This window comes from Aedes aegypti, chromosome 3 (genome assembly GCF_002204515.2).
Source record: "Aedes aegypti strain LVP_AGWG chromosome 3, AaegL5.0 Primary Assembly, whole genome shotgun sequence".
In the NCBI taxonomy this organism is placed as follows: Eukaryota; Metazoa; Arthropoda; class Insecta; order Diptera; family Culicidae; genus Aedes; species Aedes aegypti.
The window spans coordinates 263,571,281-263,592,820 of record NC_035109.1 but is presented as its reverse complement, the minus strand read 5'-3'; the positions used below and the strand labels follow the sequence as shown (position 1 = coordinate 263,592,820).

General features: G+C 37.6%; 1 protein-coding gene across 1 annotated transcript; it reads left to right on the top strand.

Annotated features, from left to right (window-relative positions):
- The first annotated feature begins 5,926 nt into the window (after positions 1-5,926).
- On the top strand, positions 5,927-20,466 carry LOC5578345 (stromal membrane-associated protein 1). Its single transcript, XM_021848766.1, has 3 exons — positions 5,927-6,372; positions 17,906-18,209; positions 18,275-20,466. Exons 2-3 carry the CDS (start codon positions 17,961-17,963, stop codon positions 19,433-19,435), a joined length of 1,410 nt encoding a protein of 469 aa, XP_021704458.1. The 5' UTR covers positions 5,927-6,372; positions 17,906-17,960; the 3' UTR covers positions 19,436-20,466.
- The last annotated feature ends 1,074 nt before the right edge of the window (positions 20,467-21,540 follow it).

Genomic DNA, 21,540 nt, shown 5'->3' with positions numbered 1-21,540 from the left:
GCATTTTGCACTACTGTTTAAAAACATTACTCAACCATAATGGCTGTTGTTTTAGACTCTAGCTAGACTTGGAAGAATTCAGAAATAATCTCCGTTGTTTTATTCGTGTTTTGTAAAGTGTGCTTCTCAATGTTTTGGATCAATTAAAAGTGAAAAGAAGCTTTTTGAATGTGCAAGGGTGATTTATAACAAGATCATCGTTTCTGATAAATATGCTAATGTTTTTTACGATGGCGATAAGGCTAATATTGTTCAATTTTAAGCAGCAACAGGCAGTGATCTGGAGGTGTTCATCTCAGGACGTAAGATCGCATCGCTGCCTAGCGTCCTAAATTGAAAAAAATACTAACAAACCCGAATCTTGTCACTTTTATTCACAGTTGCAATCTTGCATCCTGAGAACAAAAATTGCCAACAAACTCGCATCTTGTCACCTTTATTCATAGAAGAGAGGATCGATGAATAGAAATCGATCATGTGACTTACGCCCTTATTCCAACATACGCTTGATATTAATTGAACTCAAGCGTGTGCTAGGATAAGGGCGATTTCTCTTCATCGATCCTCTCTTCTATGACCCGCATAAATAAGAACCATAATTGCACTGTATCCGAAACTATCCACAACCATTTTCAACAATATCTAAATAATTTCACATACCACCTAAAATAACAATAAGTCTACTCTATCATGAACGGTTTTTACAGTTTGGAAAATTGTTATTGGACAAAGTACAGTATGGGGAATAGGCGGTTAAGTTATGTAACCATTCAAAAACGCCGATTTTCTCGAACAATTTTTTTCCTTCACAATTTGCCCAATTGTCCATATATCATCCACGTTTTGATCCATTTACTGTAAAGGAAACAGTTTCAGAATAGTTAAACTATTAAGTATGAATAAAAGAAATTAATGTATATGGAATAGTACGTTTACGGTGCGCTGTGGTATTTTTTACCGAATATGGTACTGTGTCTTTATGATTAAATTATAAGCAATGAATAGGGCAATTAGTATATTTATTTTATTTGTTTTTATTTTCCTTTGTCATTACTACATTTTATTAGATTTCTAAAACCATTTTTTAAAATTATTTCAAGTGTTTGTTAGAATAAGGGCATACGTAACATAATCGATTTCACTTCATAGATCCTTTTTTCGACGAATAAAGGTGACCAGATATAAGTTTGTTGACAGTTTTTCACTTGGGGACGCTAAGCAACGATGTGCATTTTGAGATGAATGCCAACAAACTTACATCTTATCATCTTTATTAGCCGAAGAGAGGATCGATGAAGAGAAATCGAACATGTTATTTACGCCCTTATTCTAACACACGCTTGATTTGCAATAATGGGGCTCTGCACAAAAATCTTTCTCTCTCTTTCGCTCTTACATATAATTTGTAAACAACAAGGCCAGTAAACGTCAAAATCCCATGCAAAATCAAAACAGTGCAGATCCCCATTGTCACCTTTTGAGAACACCTCGGAGCACTGCGCAATGTGATGTTGTAGGTCCCAAAAGATGAATATGCCCCCACAAAACATCGTATTCGTTGAATTTGGCTTATTTCCCTGGTTCTGGCTTGGGTCTGGTCCTTTTTCGCTAACATTGAGAAATACATATTTTGTCGGCAGCTGCCTGGGAACTGGTTGATTGTTGTTGCTTCTCATTCATGCGCTGCGTCAATGTAAAATAATTGCTATTAGAGGGAAAGAAAACGAAACAGAAAGAAATTATAAGAAGTCAAAGGAAATATTAATGCATAAAACACTCACCATTCACCAATGGATTCCAATATGTAGAGCACAGACACTGAGATTTTCGCACTGCTGGATTGACGTAGTATTTTTTTTTCACTTCGGTTTCTAGAAAAACAAAAAATGAAATGCACGCTTAAAACAATTTTTACAATAGCGCAGTCAGTTTTACTTGGCTTTAAAAAAATATAAATTATTTCGCTCTGCTGATTAAAATCATATGTAACAAACATAGGAATATCATATAAAATGCGTTGTTCCACATTTTTTGTCGAAATGTGTGAATCCATGAAATAGCCACAGACAAACAGACGTCACACTCTCATCATTGTCCATCGACCACCTTTTTAACGGTCGATTCAAAAATATGGTAGGTGGCCAATCCGCCACCAGCAGCGCTCGCATCGTTTTTGTTCGTGTTTGACGTTTACACACTACCGCCATCTGTTGGCCTGTCGGCCAAACGCACCGATTTTAGCATTGGGCGTACATGTCCTCGTGACTATGATTTTGATCGAGATTTGTCCTAAGTGTTACGTCTGTTTGTCTGTGAAATAGCCTTTAATCAATAATTGCGAAAAAGTTAAATATCACGTGTGTAAATTTTTAAGCGTGCCCCTCAAATTGACGAAACTTGTCTGACAAATACCAATGTGTGCAACTGTTTGCCGATCTGTTCAAAAATAGTAGCATATGGTGAAATGCACGCGTGTAAATGATGTTCGCCTAATAAACACAAAAACCATTCGACAAACATTGTATAAATGTTTTCACTATTTCCCACTGATTTATATCTCCATATTGTTCAACAATATATGAGCTTTTTAATATATTGGCACTATTCGATATGGGTTACTCAAGCTGTTATGTATGGTCTACAGCTTTGTGTTTCTCATTGTTTTACAATGTAAAAACTGTTCGCGATACATTAACCATTTCAGATGGAAGACATGTGTGGTTTTGACTATAAGACAAATTGGATTTTTCTATGCGGGGAGTAAAAGCGACAAGACGCATGTTTGTCAGAATTTTTTCACCACAGGACGCAAGATTGCATTATTGCCAAGCACCTCATTAAACATTTGATAGTTCAACCAGGTCCGTCACACTCGGGCTCAGATTGGGTACCACTTCTAGTACTGCATTTGGTCCCTCGGTAGTGCAAAAGGTACCCAAGTTTGACACATCGCAGTACACTTTTCACGGCATTCTAGATTACCTTATGAGCCATAAAATTTTGGGCATTTTCAAGGGACATGAAGGTCTTTAATTTGTCTTTGGTTCAACAGCCGACAAAATCGATTCAAAATTCGGTCGATTGTTGCACCGACGCTTATGGAAGTTCAACACAGGAATTAACCGAATATCACCTGATTAAATAGGGTGTGCCTACTTAGTCCTACTAAATAAGTACCCAAGTAACCACAAGCATTATAACATTGCACGTATTCTACTGCATATCAACCAATTGCTTTGTTGCTTTATAAGCACTACAGCATTAGTTGCTTTATAAGCACTACAGCATTAGTAATCAAAATGGTTGTGCCGACCATAATCGAACCATTACTGGGTAAAGTTTTGACCATATTGATTGATGTTTCTAGAGACTCGACCATACGAATAACGGGTTGTTAAGAATGTTTACCGTTCCAAATTGATCATTTTCCCATATAACTCCTACATGCGCACCTTACCAGTACCATAGTCCTTATGCTCAGGAATTAGACATCGAATTATTAGTACTGGTGTTGGGGTGTTGTTACACCATACTGCTAAACAGTTATCGGTATGGTTCAATTAAAAGTTACAGATTTTCTTTAAAAAATAATAAAAGAATAAAATAAATCGAATTCATTTAAGGTTTGTTTATTATCTCAAACATTTCAAACACTCTTCGAAACGAAAATATATAAATTTCACATGAAATGTTACGAAATACTATGAATGTGTGGAAGTTGATCTTGTTGGCTCATCTGTTGTCTTAAAGGATGCGGTTTCCAACTCAGCTTGTTCCTAATAATATGATGAGACAATCACCGAGTAGCGCGGCATAGGATGTACATTACTGGACCCTTGAAACTAGCGGCAAAAGCATATTTTTTATTGCTCCATCGTGCGAGAATCGGATCGATTTTGTCTAGCCCGTAGCTGCAAAACAAAACATTTGTTCACTTTCTTCATCAAGAGGATTTCATTCTCTAGGTGCAAAGAATGTGGCACTTACCTGAAATGACATAGTTAGCATCCACGCTGCCCATTTTATTTAATTTATACTTAAAACTCACTTTTTTCCTTCAAAAGCAAATCGAAATTATTCACTGATCGAGCGAAGTGGCTGACATTCACAAAACTATCGACTAACTTCTGGAAAGGTCCAAAGTTCAAAAACTGAACAATATAGTCAGTGCAACAGAGAATCAGAAAATTGTCTCAAAGTAACCAGTTATTCACTATCATCTATGTTAAATATGCATTTCAAGCTAAGAAGAATGAAAATCGATAATTTGTGAAATACATACAATCTTCAATAAATCAGGCATGAAAAATAATCTGACAACATTTTGGTTTTGAGCTTGTTTGAAATGTTAGTTAATAATGCTGACTAGAGCAGTATACAATATCTATTATGGTTAAATAAAATTTACGTATGGTAGCTCAAACAAGAAACTATTCTTATATTAGAAGACCGTATTTGCTGTGGTAACCTCTGTTACTGTTATCAGTACTAAGGGTTCATTCATTTATTTCATAACGCTAAAAATGGCCATTTTTGACACCCACCCACCCCCTCGTAACGCTTTTTGTATGAATATTCTACAAATTTCGTATGAGCCGTAACATCATGAGAACACCCACCTACCCCCTTCAGCGTTATGAAATTTGTGAATGAGCCCTAATGTTCTACTTTATGAATTTGAACGTAAGGTTAGCATACCATTAATGGGTAACAATATTGGATATGTTCATAATATGTTAGTGAATATTTCAAGTACGGTAATTTCCTATGCGGGCTGGAACCACCACTCACTTTACTTTTGGCTGATTCCGCCATCAGCCGAACACATGTGTTGGGTGCAAATCAACACATCCGTTCGCCACAAAATCCTTCACTAAACTGACTCTTTTTCACGCGACAAACTGTCAAGTCACTTTCGCGCTTGTTCTCCTTCGAGCTGTCACTTGTGCACGATCAAAAGATTCATGCGATATAATGACTTTATTATAATGAACCAAACACGCTAAGACGATTCTTACACGCTTAAATGAATGTAAGAATTAATAATGAGTATTGTTCATTGTATCGATTATTCAATTCATCGACTCTAGCTACCACACTGCATATCAACCAAACTGATGCGACATAGCTTTTATTCGACAAATTTCAAGAGCTGTCAGACAATAGAGCATTAACACTACATTACAAATGTATCAATGCACTAATATTACTTTATGAATTGCTTTGTTGCTTTATAAGCACTATAGCATTAGTTCGACTATATCAGGGCCCTTTTCCACTTTTAAACTACTTTAATGATAGGTTTACGGCAATGCAGCTGCTTTATATAAGCAGTGATATGATGCTCCATTATTACTTGGGTTAGTCGATTGTTTCTGTAAAATTAAACAAAGCTGACCAACTAAACACCAGATTTCATCGGTCAAATCGGGTGACTAGTCTATTGATCGCTTTGTTAAACTTCCATAAGGGTTTATTCACAAATTTCATAACGCCAAAAACGACCGTTTTGGACACCCACCCACCCCCTCATAGCGCTTTTTATATGAGTGTTCAACTAATTTTGTATGAGCTGTAACACGCCAAGGACACTTACCCACCCCCTTCAGCGTTATGAAATTTGTGAATGGGCCCTAAGCGTCGATGCAACAATCGACCGATTTTTGAATCGATTTTGTCGGCTGTTGAACTGTCATATGTTTGATGGGGCATCTTTAAGTGAAAAAATGCTAACAAACCCGCATCTTGTCACCTTTATTCACCAGAAGAGAGGATCGATGAAGAGAAATCGATCATACGACTACGCCCTTATTCTAGCACACGCTTGAATTGTTTTCTCCGCATGCGAAACAAATTCGTAGGGCTGTTTTCTAGCTGGGCACTCCCTCGACGCACGCCAACGTCAAACCTGTTTTTCTTTTCGCTTTGACGGGACGGGGTGAAAGTTTCTTCCACACACATCTTTTCAGAGAAGAAAGAAGAAGCAGCAGCAGGCTATCAAAAGGCTGGAAGAAAATAATAAAATTTCCAAATCGCACTTTTGCACAGTGAATTTTGTATCAATTCTCATTCATTGCGTTCTTTGGAGTGTGCAAAATCTTCGGTCCTCAGTGACAGTGGAAAATTTTTTACAAAACTGGCAAACATCCTCCAGCCTGAAAAAAGGATTTGCCGAACTTCGATCAGGGGTTTTTCTTCCATCGAAAAAGGGGCAGATCCCGATGTGTTGTGCTGTTATTACTGCTGCTTCGTTGGTCACTTCGGAAGTAATCACAAAAGGACGGATTAGCTGCTGAAGAAACTATCTCAAAGGAAGCACATCCGGGACACAGACAGTCCAAGCATTGATAAGCTTCTCTAAGCTCTAATCAGGTAGGTTCGATTATTCTTTAGTTTCGATATTTTCCGAAGAAACAATGTCCAACAGGGTCAGGAAATGCAAATTGGATTTGCGGTACTTTTCTGCTTTTCTCATTCTTTTCATTCGTTTGCACCATTAATGAATTCCTGGGGTGGATTCTTATTGTACATTCTCTTATCAATAGCACTGAGATAACGCTAAGAGGACTAACATATTCTTGTTGGAATCTAGCTATCATTCCGTGATGATTCATGGGAAAAATCTTACTTGCTCATGAAAATCAGAGGTAATGTAATAAACAAGAAATAAAACTAAAATATACAATTACATTGCTGCATCCGATTAAGTATATTTATTTTAAGGTGAAGATGAATCGAAGCCAAAGTTCAAATTTTCAAGAGCATGGATCTGGAAAACCAAACACCCGTTTAAGCTGAAAACATAATCGATTGGTCACCACCAACTAGTGACCAATCGATTAAGTTTTCAGTTTTAACGGATGTTTAGTTCTCCAGATCCGTGCTCTTGAAAATTTGAACTTTGGCTTCGATTCATCTTCACCTTAATTATCATTAAATTTGAAGAGTTTGATATTATTTTTATGACCATTCATTCCTTCTCTTTACAAGGCTGGCTGCAGCTCTATTTTTATAGATTTTTGGTCTCTAGTTTAATGCAATCCAAAATCTCTATTTTATTCAAAATGGGCTTCGAAAAATTTGAAATTTTTTAGTTACATATTTGTAGTTTTGTGGGAAAGCTTAGCTAAACTTGAGCATTATGTATGAAAATCGACATGGTAACAACTATGGAAGTAGAAGTATAAGCAGAGCCGTACCGTGGCCTCAAAAGTAAATGCTCAAGTACTCAGTTTTATCATATCAACCAGAGTAAATGCTCAAGAAAATTATCTGACAGTTGGATTAAAGTAAAAGATTTTAAGTAGATGAAAAAGCTTTTGCTCAGTTTATTCATACGACATAATAATTTAAAGTAAATTGTAGTATATGATAAATATCAACAGAAGCTATACAAAATAGTTCTTCTTGAGAACTCAAGACTAAATTTATTAAGCAGATGCAGGTTATACTACAGCCGTTCCACGCTTTGTATTATTTGACGCAGCGATTGTCTCAACGGCGAACATTATCAAATTTCCCGTCGGGTTCCTGAGGAGTGGTGTATTTTGTATCATTTTTTTTTCTGTTGTAGTATATCCCGTGTCCTTTGTATAGTGCATGTCGTGTTACTTTGTCACTATTGAGAAGTGATAAGGTATTCGGTTTTTTTACAGTTGTCATTCCTAACTTGATCACAGGAAAGGATTCTAATTGAAAGGTTCCGCTTTTTAAACCCTTCGAAGAGCGTGGTGAGTACACTCTCCGCAGGCGCGCCCCTTTATCAGTCAAAATCAGATCCCTTGATGAAGTCAAGAAATGACACCGATATTGTCCATGCATCAGAATCCTAGTCCTTACTTTTTCAAACTAGAGAACTAAATAAATAAAAGATTAGAAAACAATTGTTGTTTTCGGCTTATTTTTTCCCTTGTCTCAAGGTCATTCTCGGCCACAGGAAAACCGAGACTTGTCGCTTTTAACATGGTTTAAAATGTAACAAGGACTAATAGTGTTCCTTTGATTACTATAGCATCCTGTCCTCTTCGTTTGAAGCAATCAGGACTAGGATTCATTGGTAGATCTTTACCCGATAACGCACCACGAAAAGGTGATCTACCCGCGTTATGGGTCAAATCAAATTTTGTATCATACTACCTAATAATAGCCTGTCTGTACTTCACGGCTTTGGTAACGGTAGCATGAAAAATAACGTTCAATTGCAATATTATTTCACTCATGAAGGTCACTCATTTGGCACTCACCGCATCAAAGCGGCACCACCGTATATGGGTTTTTTTTCCGGACGATTAAAAAACACAATGTTTAAATTCGTAGCTAATACAATTTTAATTTCTCGTTTGACATAACTAGATTGCATTTTTCTCTTTATTTACTTTTTGGAGATGAGGCCTTTTCAATTGTTAGTCTTGAACTGTTGAAACTTATCTACACTCAAAATAATCCACATGTCATTGCTACGTGAAAACATACGTGATTTTTTTCCCTGGCACTTTTCATGTAGCTCTTACGTGGGTCATAGGTAACATAGAATGAACGATTGAACTATTGAATTTCATCCGTTCCATCGGAGTTTCACGTAGCAGCTACGTGGATTTCTTCGTAGCTTTTACGAAGCCTTGAAATAAATCCTACACAATATTTCAATTAAAGTTATCAACAAATTTTTATACAAGCCACCTGTTTTGCATTGGCTCTGCAGCTGCATAATTTATCAATTTGGAGAAGAGTGAAACAAACTTAAGAGGTAAAATATGTATTACATTTAATCGATAACCATTACAAATTTAATCAACTTAGCACAATGAGTTGAATCACCGCTGGATTTCATTTACTTCAACTAGTGGTGCGATCTCAGAGGTACACCTTATGGATCAGTATGATCCAGTTGGATACGAGCATTTCTGTAGATCGGAACAGAAACTACAATCACATAGTTGGGAATTTAAAAAATATACTTACGAACGGCCGTTCCCCGTTTGACTAAAGAATCTTTCCGATACCAGATTCATCTGAAGCTGATTCGTTTCTGATATTTGTGAGTCGGTCTTGCTGCTTAACTTTTCGTAAAACATTGCCATAATCAATCGCAAATCATGTAAAAGGTTAATTAATATCAGATTAGCCGGTATTTAAACTATATTTACCTTGAGGACGATCGATCGAAATCAGATTTAGTTCTTGAAGATACTAGTGAACACCACCTTCTTATTTGAGATCAACACAGAATGAACACATTGTGCAGATGTCAGAATGAAGTAAGCGCCTACATGATTTTCACATAAGTGTGATAGGCTTCCACAGTGAGAATTATCGGGTGGTCTGGTGATCATTACCTTAGTCAGGTAAGATCGTGGTAAAATGAATTCTGATCAATTTACGTGATTTTTACGTAGCAATGACGTTTGGATTATTTTGAGTGTAGCTGATAAGATGTTTTGAAGAAATTCATACAAAAAATATTGTTCATGGAAAGTATTGTAGCGGTATTTGGTATTAATTAATTATAATTTGTAAAGTCAAAGTCAAACAAACAGCAATATATGTTCATTTTCCGTTTCAAACGAACAGCAGTGTATGTCATGAACTTGCATGCAATAGTGAACCCGAACCACTCGTAAATAAACTCTTCAGCGAGCTTCACCCGTACACTCAGAAATAAATTAAGTCGTTGATGACTATTCTTCATGAAAAATGCAGGTGCACCTGGGTTCATGCATAAAATGTCTATGAAATAAATAGTTTGAGCGAACTAAATCCAGTTTAGTTTCTCAATGCATATTTTTTAGAAATTTCCAGATAAATCCGTCGTTTTGGTGTTTGGTTTACTAGAATCGATTTTATGAATTTTATAATAAAATAAAAAGTCATAATTTATTAAAATAAGAAATGAACAAAATTATTTTAAAAAAGTAGAATGAGCTCCAAAATTCCTGCGTGTAAAAAAAACTTTGGTTATGTTTCTTTACGTTTCTGTTATATTCTCAAACCCAATTTAATACAAACCTTCCTTGACTATAAGCATCAAAAAATAGCTTAACATATTTGTAATAATATTAATAATTCGGTTCAAGATAGAGCAAAACTTAAGAACAATAGCACATAACGGAAATGTCTAAAAAGTACGTGTTCTCTAATGATTTTTGCGCTTTATTCATTTTGATGTTAGGATATAGTAATAAAAGGAGTAATATTTAGTAATATATCTGCACAAATCCAATTTAGTTGGTAAGTACATAAGAAGTAGTCACTTTATGAATTTCATTGTTACGCATTTCTTTCACCACTAGACTATCGCAGAAGTTTTTACAAGTGCGGAAACGCTAATAAAAGTGCGCAATTGCATCAAATCGGGTAGGTGTCTTCAGGGGACTTATTCTTCGTAAATCAAAGAATGAGTGCTCTGAATACACCAACAGGATTCAATGCAATCCTGCACTTTTATTCACACTTTCGCACTTAACAGGCCGTACTTCGCAGTCCAGTAGTGAAAAAAATACACAATATTTCTGAGCAGGGACGAAAATACTCAATCTACCCTCGCCTATATTGACACTTGCTGGGTAGAATCTTCGTTGATTTTTATTTGTTTTTATCCTCACCTTGACAACACGACAAAGATTGGCAAAGCGCTTGCCGCAAGATTTTCAGTTTCCTTTCAGCCAGCCTAAAGCAGAAGCTTACTGTAAGTAGCAAAAGTATTTGTGTACCTTTGGACGAGTTTGGGAAGCGTTTGGAAGCTCCGGAGCGTTTGCTTAAAGTTTGAAAGTTAGATAGTAGGAATCCGCACAGTTAGGTGAGAGTAGAAGGGAGAGGAAAATTCAAGAGAAACTATGTGAAAGTAGGTACCCGAGTATAAATGAATTTCAGAAAAGTAGAAATGAATAAATGTTAACAGCAGTTTTGCGTTTTTTTAGATGTTGTAGTTGATTATTACTGAGTTGGAGTCCCTTTAATTGAATGCACTGGTCTTAGGATATTTTTACGTTTCGTTGTTTGTTGTAGTATAGTTGTTGATTTTTGTTACTCCAAGTCGGACTGCTTGGGATTCTCAGTCTTCCATTTTTGTCCTGAAGGGTAAAAGGCAATTGTGGACGTGCCGAACTTGGCCAGTGATGATACCCGTCGACCACGTGCATTCGTTATGGGTAGAAAGTCGAGTTGTCGGTTATGTTTTAAGCCGGTCAGAGGATAGCGTTTTGAGTACTTCGAGAACATTGAGCATTTACTAGATCGTTCAGTAGTTTGATAGGAAAATAGGACTTGCCATGAGGTTTGAGTTTGCCGGGCAATAGAAATCGACAAGTGGCCCTCTTAGGAGGTGGCGCATAAGCCACTTGTTTCTCTCCCTTCCCGAACGCTCTAGCAGATTGGTTCGCTCGCCGTCTCAACCCGGCTACAGTATCTGGTCCGGAAAATTTGGGGAAACGGTCCAATTGATTCCGGATTGTCTTGGGGTACTAAAATTGGCCAACTTATCCATTCAATGGATATCCCAATACCACACGGAAAAAAATATTTTATTTAATTTTTTAGTTGACTTTATCCAAAATTAAGTACAGTTAAACCTCTATGAGTCGATATTGAAGGGACCATCGACTCATGGAAATATCGAGTCATGGAACAGCTATTCTTTGGAAAGCTGTTTGAAGGGACCATCATAGTAAGTAACCATGATTTTGTGTTTTTAGTATGGTTCCATGAGTCGATATCGAGTAATGGAACATCGACTCATGGAGGGATGACTGTATATCCATTATTCTCTCAACCTAAAATCTCTCGGTATTCTCTCTCTTCTTCACCAATGTTGTCAGAGAGAGAGCTGCAACTACCCATTGGGGGTAGTTTGGCCCAATAAGCCAAATTTGGGTAAATGCTATATTCTCAAGCTTGGGTTGAACGAAATCAATTTTGCGTTGAATCAATCCAAATTTAAGGCGAAGTAGGCCGTCATCGAAATTTGTACGCGTCGTTGATGATTGTTGCTTATTCATCTCACGATTTCGAATCAAAGAAAATTAGTTGGTTTTAAACTGACACAGCTGAAAAAGTATCATCATACTTTACGCATGTTAGCGCGTACAGTGATACTTTTTCAAGTCATATATTGACTATTAAGACTGAGTTTTATCACTTTGAGATGCAAGCTGAAAAGTCATCATTGTTGCCAAAACGAATGACGGGCTACTTAGCCTTAAATATTTTTTTCCTATGGCTTCAAAGGAAAAGCACCTAATGGAGGCTTTGGAAATGTAGCCAAATTTGAGTTATTGGGCTTAACTGCGGTTTTGCGTTGAAACAACTCAGGTTTGAGTGGATCCGCGTTGCCGTGCATGATGAGCTAGAAGGTTGGTGTCTTCGATAAAGTTTAGTAGGTCAAGAGCCATCTGGCAGTAACAAGTTTAGTTGGAAATTCATTTGCTAGGTGGCGCTCGCTGCATAGATGACTTGATTTTGTCAGCCCCTTTTTTGGAACGTGTTCTTCGCAAAAAGGGGCTAACAAAAGTACTGTAGTAACAAATTTCCTTTAATCTTCTATATCTCGAGATCCTGATAAGCTAGAAGGTCGGTATCTTCGGCAAATTTGTTCAGTAGATTAAGGGCTAGTAACAATTTTCCTTCAATCTTCTATATTCTAAGACACTGATGAGCTAGAAGGTTGGTGTCTTCGACATCATTGTGTAGCAGATCAAGGGTTATATGACAGTGACAAATTTGATTAGGAATTTATCCGTTAGGTGGTGATAGTAACAAATTTTCCCCAATTTTCTATATCTCAAGATCTGCATAAGCTAGAAGGTCGGTACCTTCGGCAAAGTTGTTCAGCAGATAAAGAGCAGTAACAAATCGAATTAGAGATTTATCGACTATGTGGTGCTTATAATAAATTTTCTTCGATCTTTTGTATCTTAAGGTTCTGAAAACTAGAATGGTACTGTTTTCGACAAAATTGTTTAGCAGATCGTGAATAAAACGACAGCGACAAATCTAATTGAAAATTCATCCACTAGGAGGCGCTAGTAACAAATTTTCTTAAACTTTATATATCTCGAAATCCTGATAAGCTAGAAGGTAGATGTCTTTTGCAAAATGTTCAACATATCAAGGGTGATCTGGCAGTGAAACATTGTGAATACATCCGCTAGGCTGTGCTAGGTACCATTTTTTCTGTTTTTGTCCAATCTGCTGTTTTATACCATCTTGGAGAGCTTAAAGGCTGGCGGTGAAAAATCTGAACGGAAATTCAACCGCAAGGTGGTCTAGTGACAACCCAGACAACCAAAATGTACGCATAACGAAATCACCTGGAGGCTTTGTATGTGCAAAATTTCACTTATAAGATGTCACGAAAAGGCCTTCTACGTACAAAAGTGGAGGCGATATGCGTGCATATATTGTGTGATGATTAATAACATACAATGCGAGTGTATACATATCCTCCCGAACTAACCTGTTATCTTTTGCGACTTAACTTATGATAACAAATGTTGATTTGACAGCTGCTACGGATTGATTCTAGAGTTTTCAATTTTCCCGGGATTTGACTTCCCGGGAAACGGGAATGAAAATTTTCATTTCCCGGGAATTCCCGGGATCCCGGGAAATTCATGAAAACCGTGAACATCATGCTAATTTGATGGAGTGTTTTTGAATTATCCATGCATATGTATATTATAATTTAGACCAGTAAATGTGTACGATTATTTTATAAGTAATTTATTTATGTTTCTCAAAAAAAATCTTTTGGCTTCGTTTTATGCTAGGATTAGAAACAAAAAACTTTATAAATTTAAGCAAAAATCCATGTGCAAGTCATCTAGACAAAAAGTATAAAGTTCAAATAATATTGTCCAACATTAATTCAATCTTTTCGAACATTAAATCAAAAACCAACTAGTCTTTCGTTGAAAATTGAGACTGTTACACAGCGTAACAAAAATTACATTTTTGCGTATCTCAAACATTAAATTATGTGTCTCTAGTAGATTTGGGGTAGCTGAATCTAATTCCGTTCTCATATTGTCCCTGCATGTCACAAATTTTAGCTACATTTCGCTACACAGTTGTAAAAAACACTGGTTTAATTGATGTTTCCATGAAATTAAAGATACAATTCATCAAACTTTTTTGTGATCTAGTCCAGCAAGCATGCAAAATAGGACTTCAAGTTTCATTTCAGATATAATTATATTGAAGTTACGCGATAAAATTTTGATTAAATCAATTTTTTCAACATGCTTGTTGTCTCTATACAAAACACTTCGTTTCTCTTATATGGTAAAATACAATACTTTTCTATAACTTTTGAGATAGTATTATGAACTTCGCTGATAAGTATTGCTATACACATAAAGTTTGAATTCTGTGGTAAATTAAGCAAATAAATTGCCTTACAAGCTCACAAACTTGCATGCACGTTGGCTGATAATGTCAAATTTTCCATTTTCAACAGCCAATATTTCAAAATGCATTTTTCGATAACTATTACGAGAAGATTACGATTACGAAAATCAGCTCAATAAATGAAGAGTAAATTGAACGATGGTTTTTACACAGACAAACAGACGTCATACTCTCATCATTGTCCATCGACCACCTTTTTAACGGTCGATTCAAAAATATGGTAGGTGGCCAATCCGCCACCCGCAACGCTCGCATCGTTTTTGTTCGCGTTTGACGTTTGCACACTACCGCCATCTGTTGGCCCGTCGGCCAAATACAATAATTTTAGCATTGGGAGCACATGTCCTCGTGACTATGATTTTGATCGAGATTTGTTCTAAGTGTTACGTCTGTTTGTCTGTGGTTTTTATTTGAATATAGATGATCTTTAGAATTCTTCATGAAAATACACTGAAATGAATTTTATTGTAGAAACTACTGAATCCATGGTAAAATTAAGAAGTGCACCAACGATTTTCAACCGACTACATTAATCTGTCAACTCTACGAAAACACAGTCAACATCACCATCACTACACAAGAAAATGTATTCGGTTTATTTAACTAGAGCTTCAATATTAATAACTAGAAAAAATCTTGATTTGACAAGTCTGGCAGTATACTTTTGACCACACTGTGTTGCACGGTGGGTGTCTCGGATTGAAAAACAAAGCTTTGTAGAGAATGCTACTATGGACATGGTCACATTTACTTCACTGATCAGTGATTTTTACCAGATTATAGTAAAGTTAACAGATTTTTGTAGTCGGTTGAAAATCGTTGGTGCAGTTCTTAATTCTACCATGGATTCGATAGATTATACAACAAAATTTCTTTGCGTGTAGAGCTTCCCGGGAAATACGGGAATCCCGGGAAGCAGAAAATTATTTCCCGGGAAACGGGAATCCCGGGAAATCTCATTTCCCGGGAAATGTTCCCGGGATTGATAACTCTAATTGATTCGACTTACTTTGTACGAGTGTACGGGACGAAACAAAATGTTCAAATGAACTCAGAAAAAAAGTGTTTTATGCGAGGAAACTCATCAATTTGACGAGTTTATCCACGGTGTTTTGCGGGTTTGATGTAATTAGTATGAATAAACGAGTTATAACGTGAACTTTCATGCGATTTCTGGTTGTCTGGGAATCTCCCTTCAATTTTCTATGTATTGAAATCCTGATAAGCTAGAAAGTTGATATTTTTGCAAAAGTTTTTCAGCAGGACAAGGTATATCTGACGGTGAAAAATCTGATTTAGAGTTCATCTACTATATCAGGCATTTAAGGTGAAACATCTCGGAATCAAAAGATGGCCGTCACAATGACCTACTTGTGCCCATACTTTCGTATTCAAAGGAACTAAACTGGAAAAATAATAGGAGAAAACGTTCCTGATCATCTTATTTTAAGCTTTATGCTAGTGCACTAAGTCAAAATAAAAAGTGTAGGCTGTTGTTGGATGCTTCCTTGGCGAGATTAGTGCCTTTGAAGTTTTAGTACAATTATTCTTGAAGTTTGATTCCAAACTGTTTCACCTTAAGGCCGCACGGAACGTCATTATACTCACCCTATCCATTTGAGCAAATCTTATCTCAAATCGGTTCACTTAAACTCGATTTGCTTCTGCAGTTTTTATGGAAATTGTTAGAGCGAAACGAAAGATAGGGAAAATAACACGGTCTCCCGTGTTACCTTAAGGGGGCAGGATCCGTCATTGATTTCGGAATTTTCAAAAGCAGTTTTTTTCATTCAAAATCAAGTAAATTCACAGGAAAAGGTGTTCACTGTATTCTATTCTCCAGCCGAAACATAGTGAACATATTTCCTCCAATAATTTTCTGTTTTGAGCAGAAAAACTGCTTTTGCAGTTTCACGATGACGATGATTACGATAACGGAGCGTTGATCGTTAAGCGCATCGTGTCACGGAGTGTGTGTGGGTTCGATTCCCGCTTTAGCCATTTAAAATTTTCGTCAGGAATGCTTGTTTGTTGTCTAGTGTTAAGTTACAATCTGCGCAGCTAAATAACATTTCTTTTACATTTTGTTTATTATTATGTGCACCTGAAACGTAAAGCGCTCAAGTATAATTTGCTGATCCAGTATGAGTGAAGTGTCACTTTTACTTGCAAAATAATAATTGAGCAGCACATTTTTCCGTACGGAAAAGTGACAGCTCAATTTGATTTGTGCGGCAGGCGTCCCCGACGTTCTGCAATCAGCTCTATTTCTCAGCAGCGTACAGCTCAAGTAATTTCGGTAGCGGAATCATTCCTTGACCGTTTCTATCCTTTTGCACAGTACTTATGATCAACGTACCAGCCATTACTAATTGTAAGGCATTTACTTCTAATCAGATTGCACCAAGTTATACACATCAAATTCGTTTTTTTAGAAAAGTAAAAATTATGCTTATGTTTAATTGTTTAAAAAATACTTGATCCATTAAACAACTTTGCCGAAGATGCCAACCTTCTGGAACAGAAAAGTTTAACAGAACTGGAACCACCTAGCGTTATATTTTTCACCGCCCTTGATCTGTATGATAGCTTTTGATCAAAAGAACAACTTTCCTGAAGACTAGCTTATCATGATCTTGAGATACAGAAGGTTGAAGAGAATTTGTTAGTAGTGCCACCTACCAAATACATTCTCAATCAGTTTGTTACTGCCAGATGGCCCTTGACCTGCTGAACAACTATGTCTAAGACGCCGACATCCAGGCAATTCAAGTTTTTCTTCTAGCGCGATAAATATCAGTTTAACGTTTCATTGCCTGACAGTTTTTGATCTGCTTAATATCTCTTTTGAAAACATCAACCTTCTGAATTATCAGGATCTCAAGAAATTTACTATAATTCTAATCTGAATTTAAAACTCAAATTAAGTTCCTATTACACGTTTACATTTACATCTTGCAGCATTCATCGCATTACTATGTCAAGACTTCTTCAATTCCCTATACCTTACCCAAACACTTCCTATCCTTTCCGATGGTATTCATGCGGTCCGCACAGACTATTACGGCCATTAACCTTTGTATGACTCCGGCTTTGGACTGACTTGCGCTCTTAAAAACGCTGCAAAATGAAATGTAAAAGTATACACTTTAGTTACCTAATCAACCTATAAAAAAAACTTCTTATCCGTATTGCGCATTTCTTTCACCACTGGACTATCGCAGAAGTTTTTACAAGTGCGGAAATGCTAATAAAAGTGCACGATTGCAACAAATCGAGTCGGTGTCTTCAGCGGGGTTATTCCTCGAAGTCCAAACATTAACCCCGCTGAAGACATAGAAATGATTCGAAGCAATCCCGCACTTTTATTCGTATTTTCGCACTTATGAAGCCACACTTCGCAGTCCACTAGTGAAAGAAATACACAATACTACTGCTATATTCATTGAACTGAACATATCCAACTATAAGTAAATTCATTTTTATATTCATCTATTTTCAGACAGTTGTTGGAAGTTTTTTCGCCACTGATACGGAAATAACAGTAGTACGCCGAGATGAGTCGGAAGAATGAAACGGAGCGGCAGAAGCAGATCCAGGAAAAATGCCAAATGCTGCTGACGAAGATGCTGCGGGACGATGACAACAAGTACTGCGTGGACTGTGACGCCAAGGGACCTCGCTGGGCTTCGTGGAATCTGGGCGTGTTCCTGTGCATAAGATGCGCTGGCATCCATCGCAATTTGGGGGTGCACATCTCTCGGGTCAAGTCGGTAAATCTGGACAGCTGGACGCCGGAGCAAGTGGTAAGTCGGCAGATCGAGATTCCAATCATTCGGAAGCTTTTAAAACGATTGCGTTTGAATTTCAGGTATCCTTAGAGCAGATGGGTAACTCACGAGCCAGAGCAGTATACGAGGCACTGTTACCGGATGGTTTCCGGCGGCCACAAACTGATTCGGCGTTGGAGAGTTTCATCCGTGCCAAGTACGAACACAAGAAATATCTGGCACGAGAGTGGGTTCCACCTCCGCCACCAAAAGTAGACTGGGACAAAGAGATTGACGAGGAAATTGAGCGACAGAAGCGCAAGAAGAAGGCTGCCTCTAGTGGGGGAACCATTTCGCTGGGCACGACTGGTTCGTTGGGAAGTTCGTCAGATAAGAAAAGTTCGACCAGTTCAAACTCGACTACGGCAGCGGTTCCATTGCCAAAACTTAAAGCTCCGGCCAGCAGTACGAAGGCGTCAAGCAGAAACTCGACTGAAACGGCGGCAAGTTTAGCTGCTAATAATAGTCAGACCTCATCAGATTTGTTGGGGTTGTCTTTGGGAGGAGATGTAACTCCAAAGAAGACAAATGGCGAGAGCACGCTGGATATCTTATCGAGTGGAGGACCGGATAGGCCAAGTGAAAAAGCCGCTGGCGGCGATGAGCTCTCCTCCAACTTGGCGAAAGAAGAGGCTGACTTTTTTAATCAAGCTCCTAGTAAAGGTACTGATGCTCAGGGAAAGTTAACGAAGGACAAAATCATGGCTCTTTACGGGTCTGCACCTACGACAATGGTGAACAACAATTTTGGAGGAGCGTTTGGTAATTTCAACAGTTTCCAACCTAACGCTTACCCTCCGGCACCAAATGTAGCGATGAATCCTTATCAGATGAATAATGGTCAACCTGCGCCAGCAGCTGGTGGATTTGGTGCCTTCCAGGCTTTCCCTACGGCAAATGGCCAGTACATGGTTCCAGGTGCTGCGACGGGGGCTCCAAATATGCAAGCTGCTAACCTGATGTATAATGGACCATTCCAATCGGCTGCTGTGCCGACGACGGCTCAGTCTCAACCGGCATTCGGTGCAATTCAGTTTCCCAATCCCCTGCAAAGTCAACAAGTGCCGTCAGCCGGTGGCTTCGTCGGTATGACCGGCGCTGTTCCAGCCTTTGCAAACTTTCCCCCGCAACCGACGCAGACTCAACCCGACAAGTTAAGCAATCAGTTCGGTACCATGAACCTACGAGACGTGTGGCAATAATTTACATTAATCAAATCCTGATTTACTTATGTGTATCTTCTGGAACCTCCGCAGACTTATTTTCAAAAAAAAAAAACTTACACACACTCCCCGAAGGGCAAACACGTTGTGCAAATACTTAGACGACAAACCGGAAAACTGCCCTAGCTCGGGGGTTGAATCCTTAAGGAAGACGAAAGAATTCAATATGTTTACTTATATATTTTAAAACTTAAAACACATTGATAGAAAAAGGCGATCCTGAATCCGCAATATACCAATCAAAGCTCTTGTATGTTGTTAAATCTATTTAAATCTTCTTTACTGACAGCAAATTTAAATGTTTCGTTTGCATTTTTGCGGCTTGTTTTTATATTTTCCCAATTCGGTTAACAATGAATCACACATTTTGATCAATAATTTGATTGATTTGAGTGAAAGTGAGAAATAAAACCTACGGAACATTATATCACAAATCATAACTATAAATATATATTGGATGTATAAACTGAAGATGCAGTAAATTACAGGAAACAGATGAACCTATAATACCTATTAAGAATAACGTCGAACAGAGAAAGGAGTGACACACACATACACGAGCGGAGTGAGCTTCAAGGCACCCTAGCAAACAATACGAAATCAAACACACAGAGTGGCAGAGGATCAATATCAGCAAGTGTTTGGGGCTTATCTGTTAATCCTTCATTAATGTACACACAACCAAACATCTGCACGTACACATGCAAATTACAGAAACCTAAAGAAAACAATAGTAGGTATTACATTTATACTTAACGAAACAAAACAAAAATAACAGAGAGAAAATGTAGAGAAGGATGATTGCCAGGCGAAAAATAATCTGTATAAGGGAAAACTTAGATAAAAGATTCAATTAAACATTAGTACGAAACAGATAGCAACAGCAGAAGAGGACAGTCTAATTTGTAATGCTGCATATGTGTAATTTGCATATGAAGAGAAAAAAACTAGTATTGATATAAAAAGTGGATATAAGTTTATGGTAAATAAATAGGAAAATTGAAAACTAATTTGCAATATGTTCTTGGCTTTCTTATCACACAATCTAGGTACCGTAATCCGGGGTAACATTGATCAGTTTGTAACCGGCCAAAAACTTTACTTTTTCGGACTTCTTTTGAAACGCGGATACTAAAAGTTTTCCGATGTTTATTCGTTCGTGGCTTTTTACAAACTGATACGGTTTTCCTCTATCGTGTGTTCTCGAACTCTCACTCGTCTCAATCAATTCCCCACTCATACATATGCTTCTTTAGTACAGTACCTCACGCACTCATACACTCACACGAACACATAGTGTCATTCAGGATATACAGGACAGTGTGGCCAATCTACATATCACTACAACTCGGCCATTCTGACAACTGATCGACTCGATCAGCAATGTACGTATTTATGTGTTAGTAAAGGATGGCCAAACACCCGTGGCCGACTCGGGGTTAGTAGGCTACAATATGAGGGAAAGGAATAAATGGATGGGTCACATACAGACACAACAGTAAATAGGGCAAGTGTAACATCCGTCAGTATTCTTGCAACTTAGTCTTCCAAATAATCGTAGGAGTCTCGCCAATCGGCCCAACGTTTTAATCGGCATGCCTCGACAATGCCATCGTATGGTATTTGGGAAATCTGTGCATTCTCTATGTCCCTGATAACATATCGATCGTTCGGAAGCACTTTGTGAATTCGGTAAGGTCCCTTATATTTAGGTACAAATTTTTTATTTGTTCCGATAGTAGTATCAACATTCCGAATCACAACAAATTCGCCCACAGAATAATTAAGAGCTGGTTTATGTTTCTTCTGGAACATATTCAAATTCTTTTCCTGTGACTCTTGAATATGTGTCGCTGCTAACTCTCGCAATTTATCCACATCTCTACAAGCATTATCATCTTGTTTATCTTCTAGAAACTCAGTGAGCCTATCAACCTCTCGACCTCGCTGATTGACCCCAAAAAGAAGCATACAAGGAGTTTGGCGTGTAGTCGAATGTACGGAATTATTCAAAGCAAACTCAACTTTCACTAACATCTTCGACCAATCAGAATGTTGGATTGGTTCAGACACCTTACCGAGCA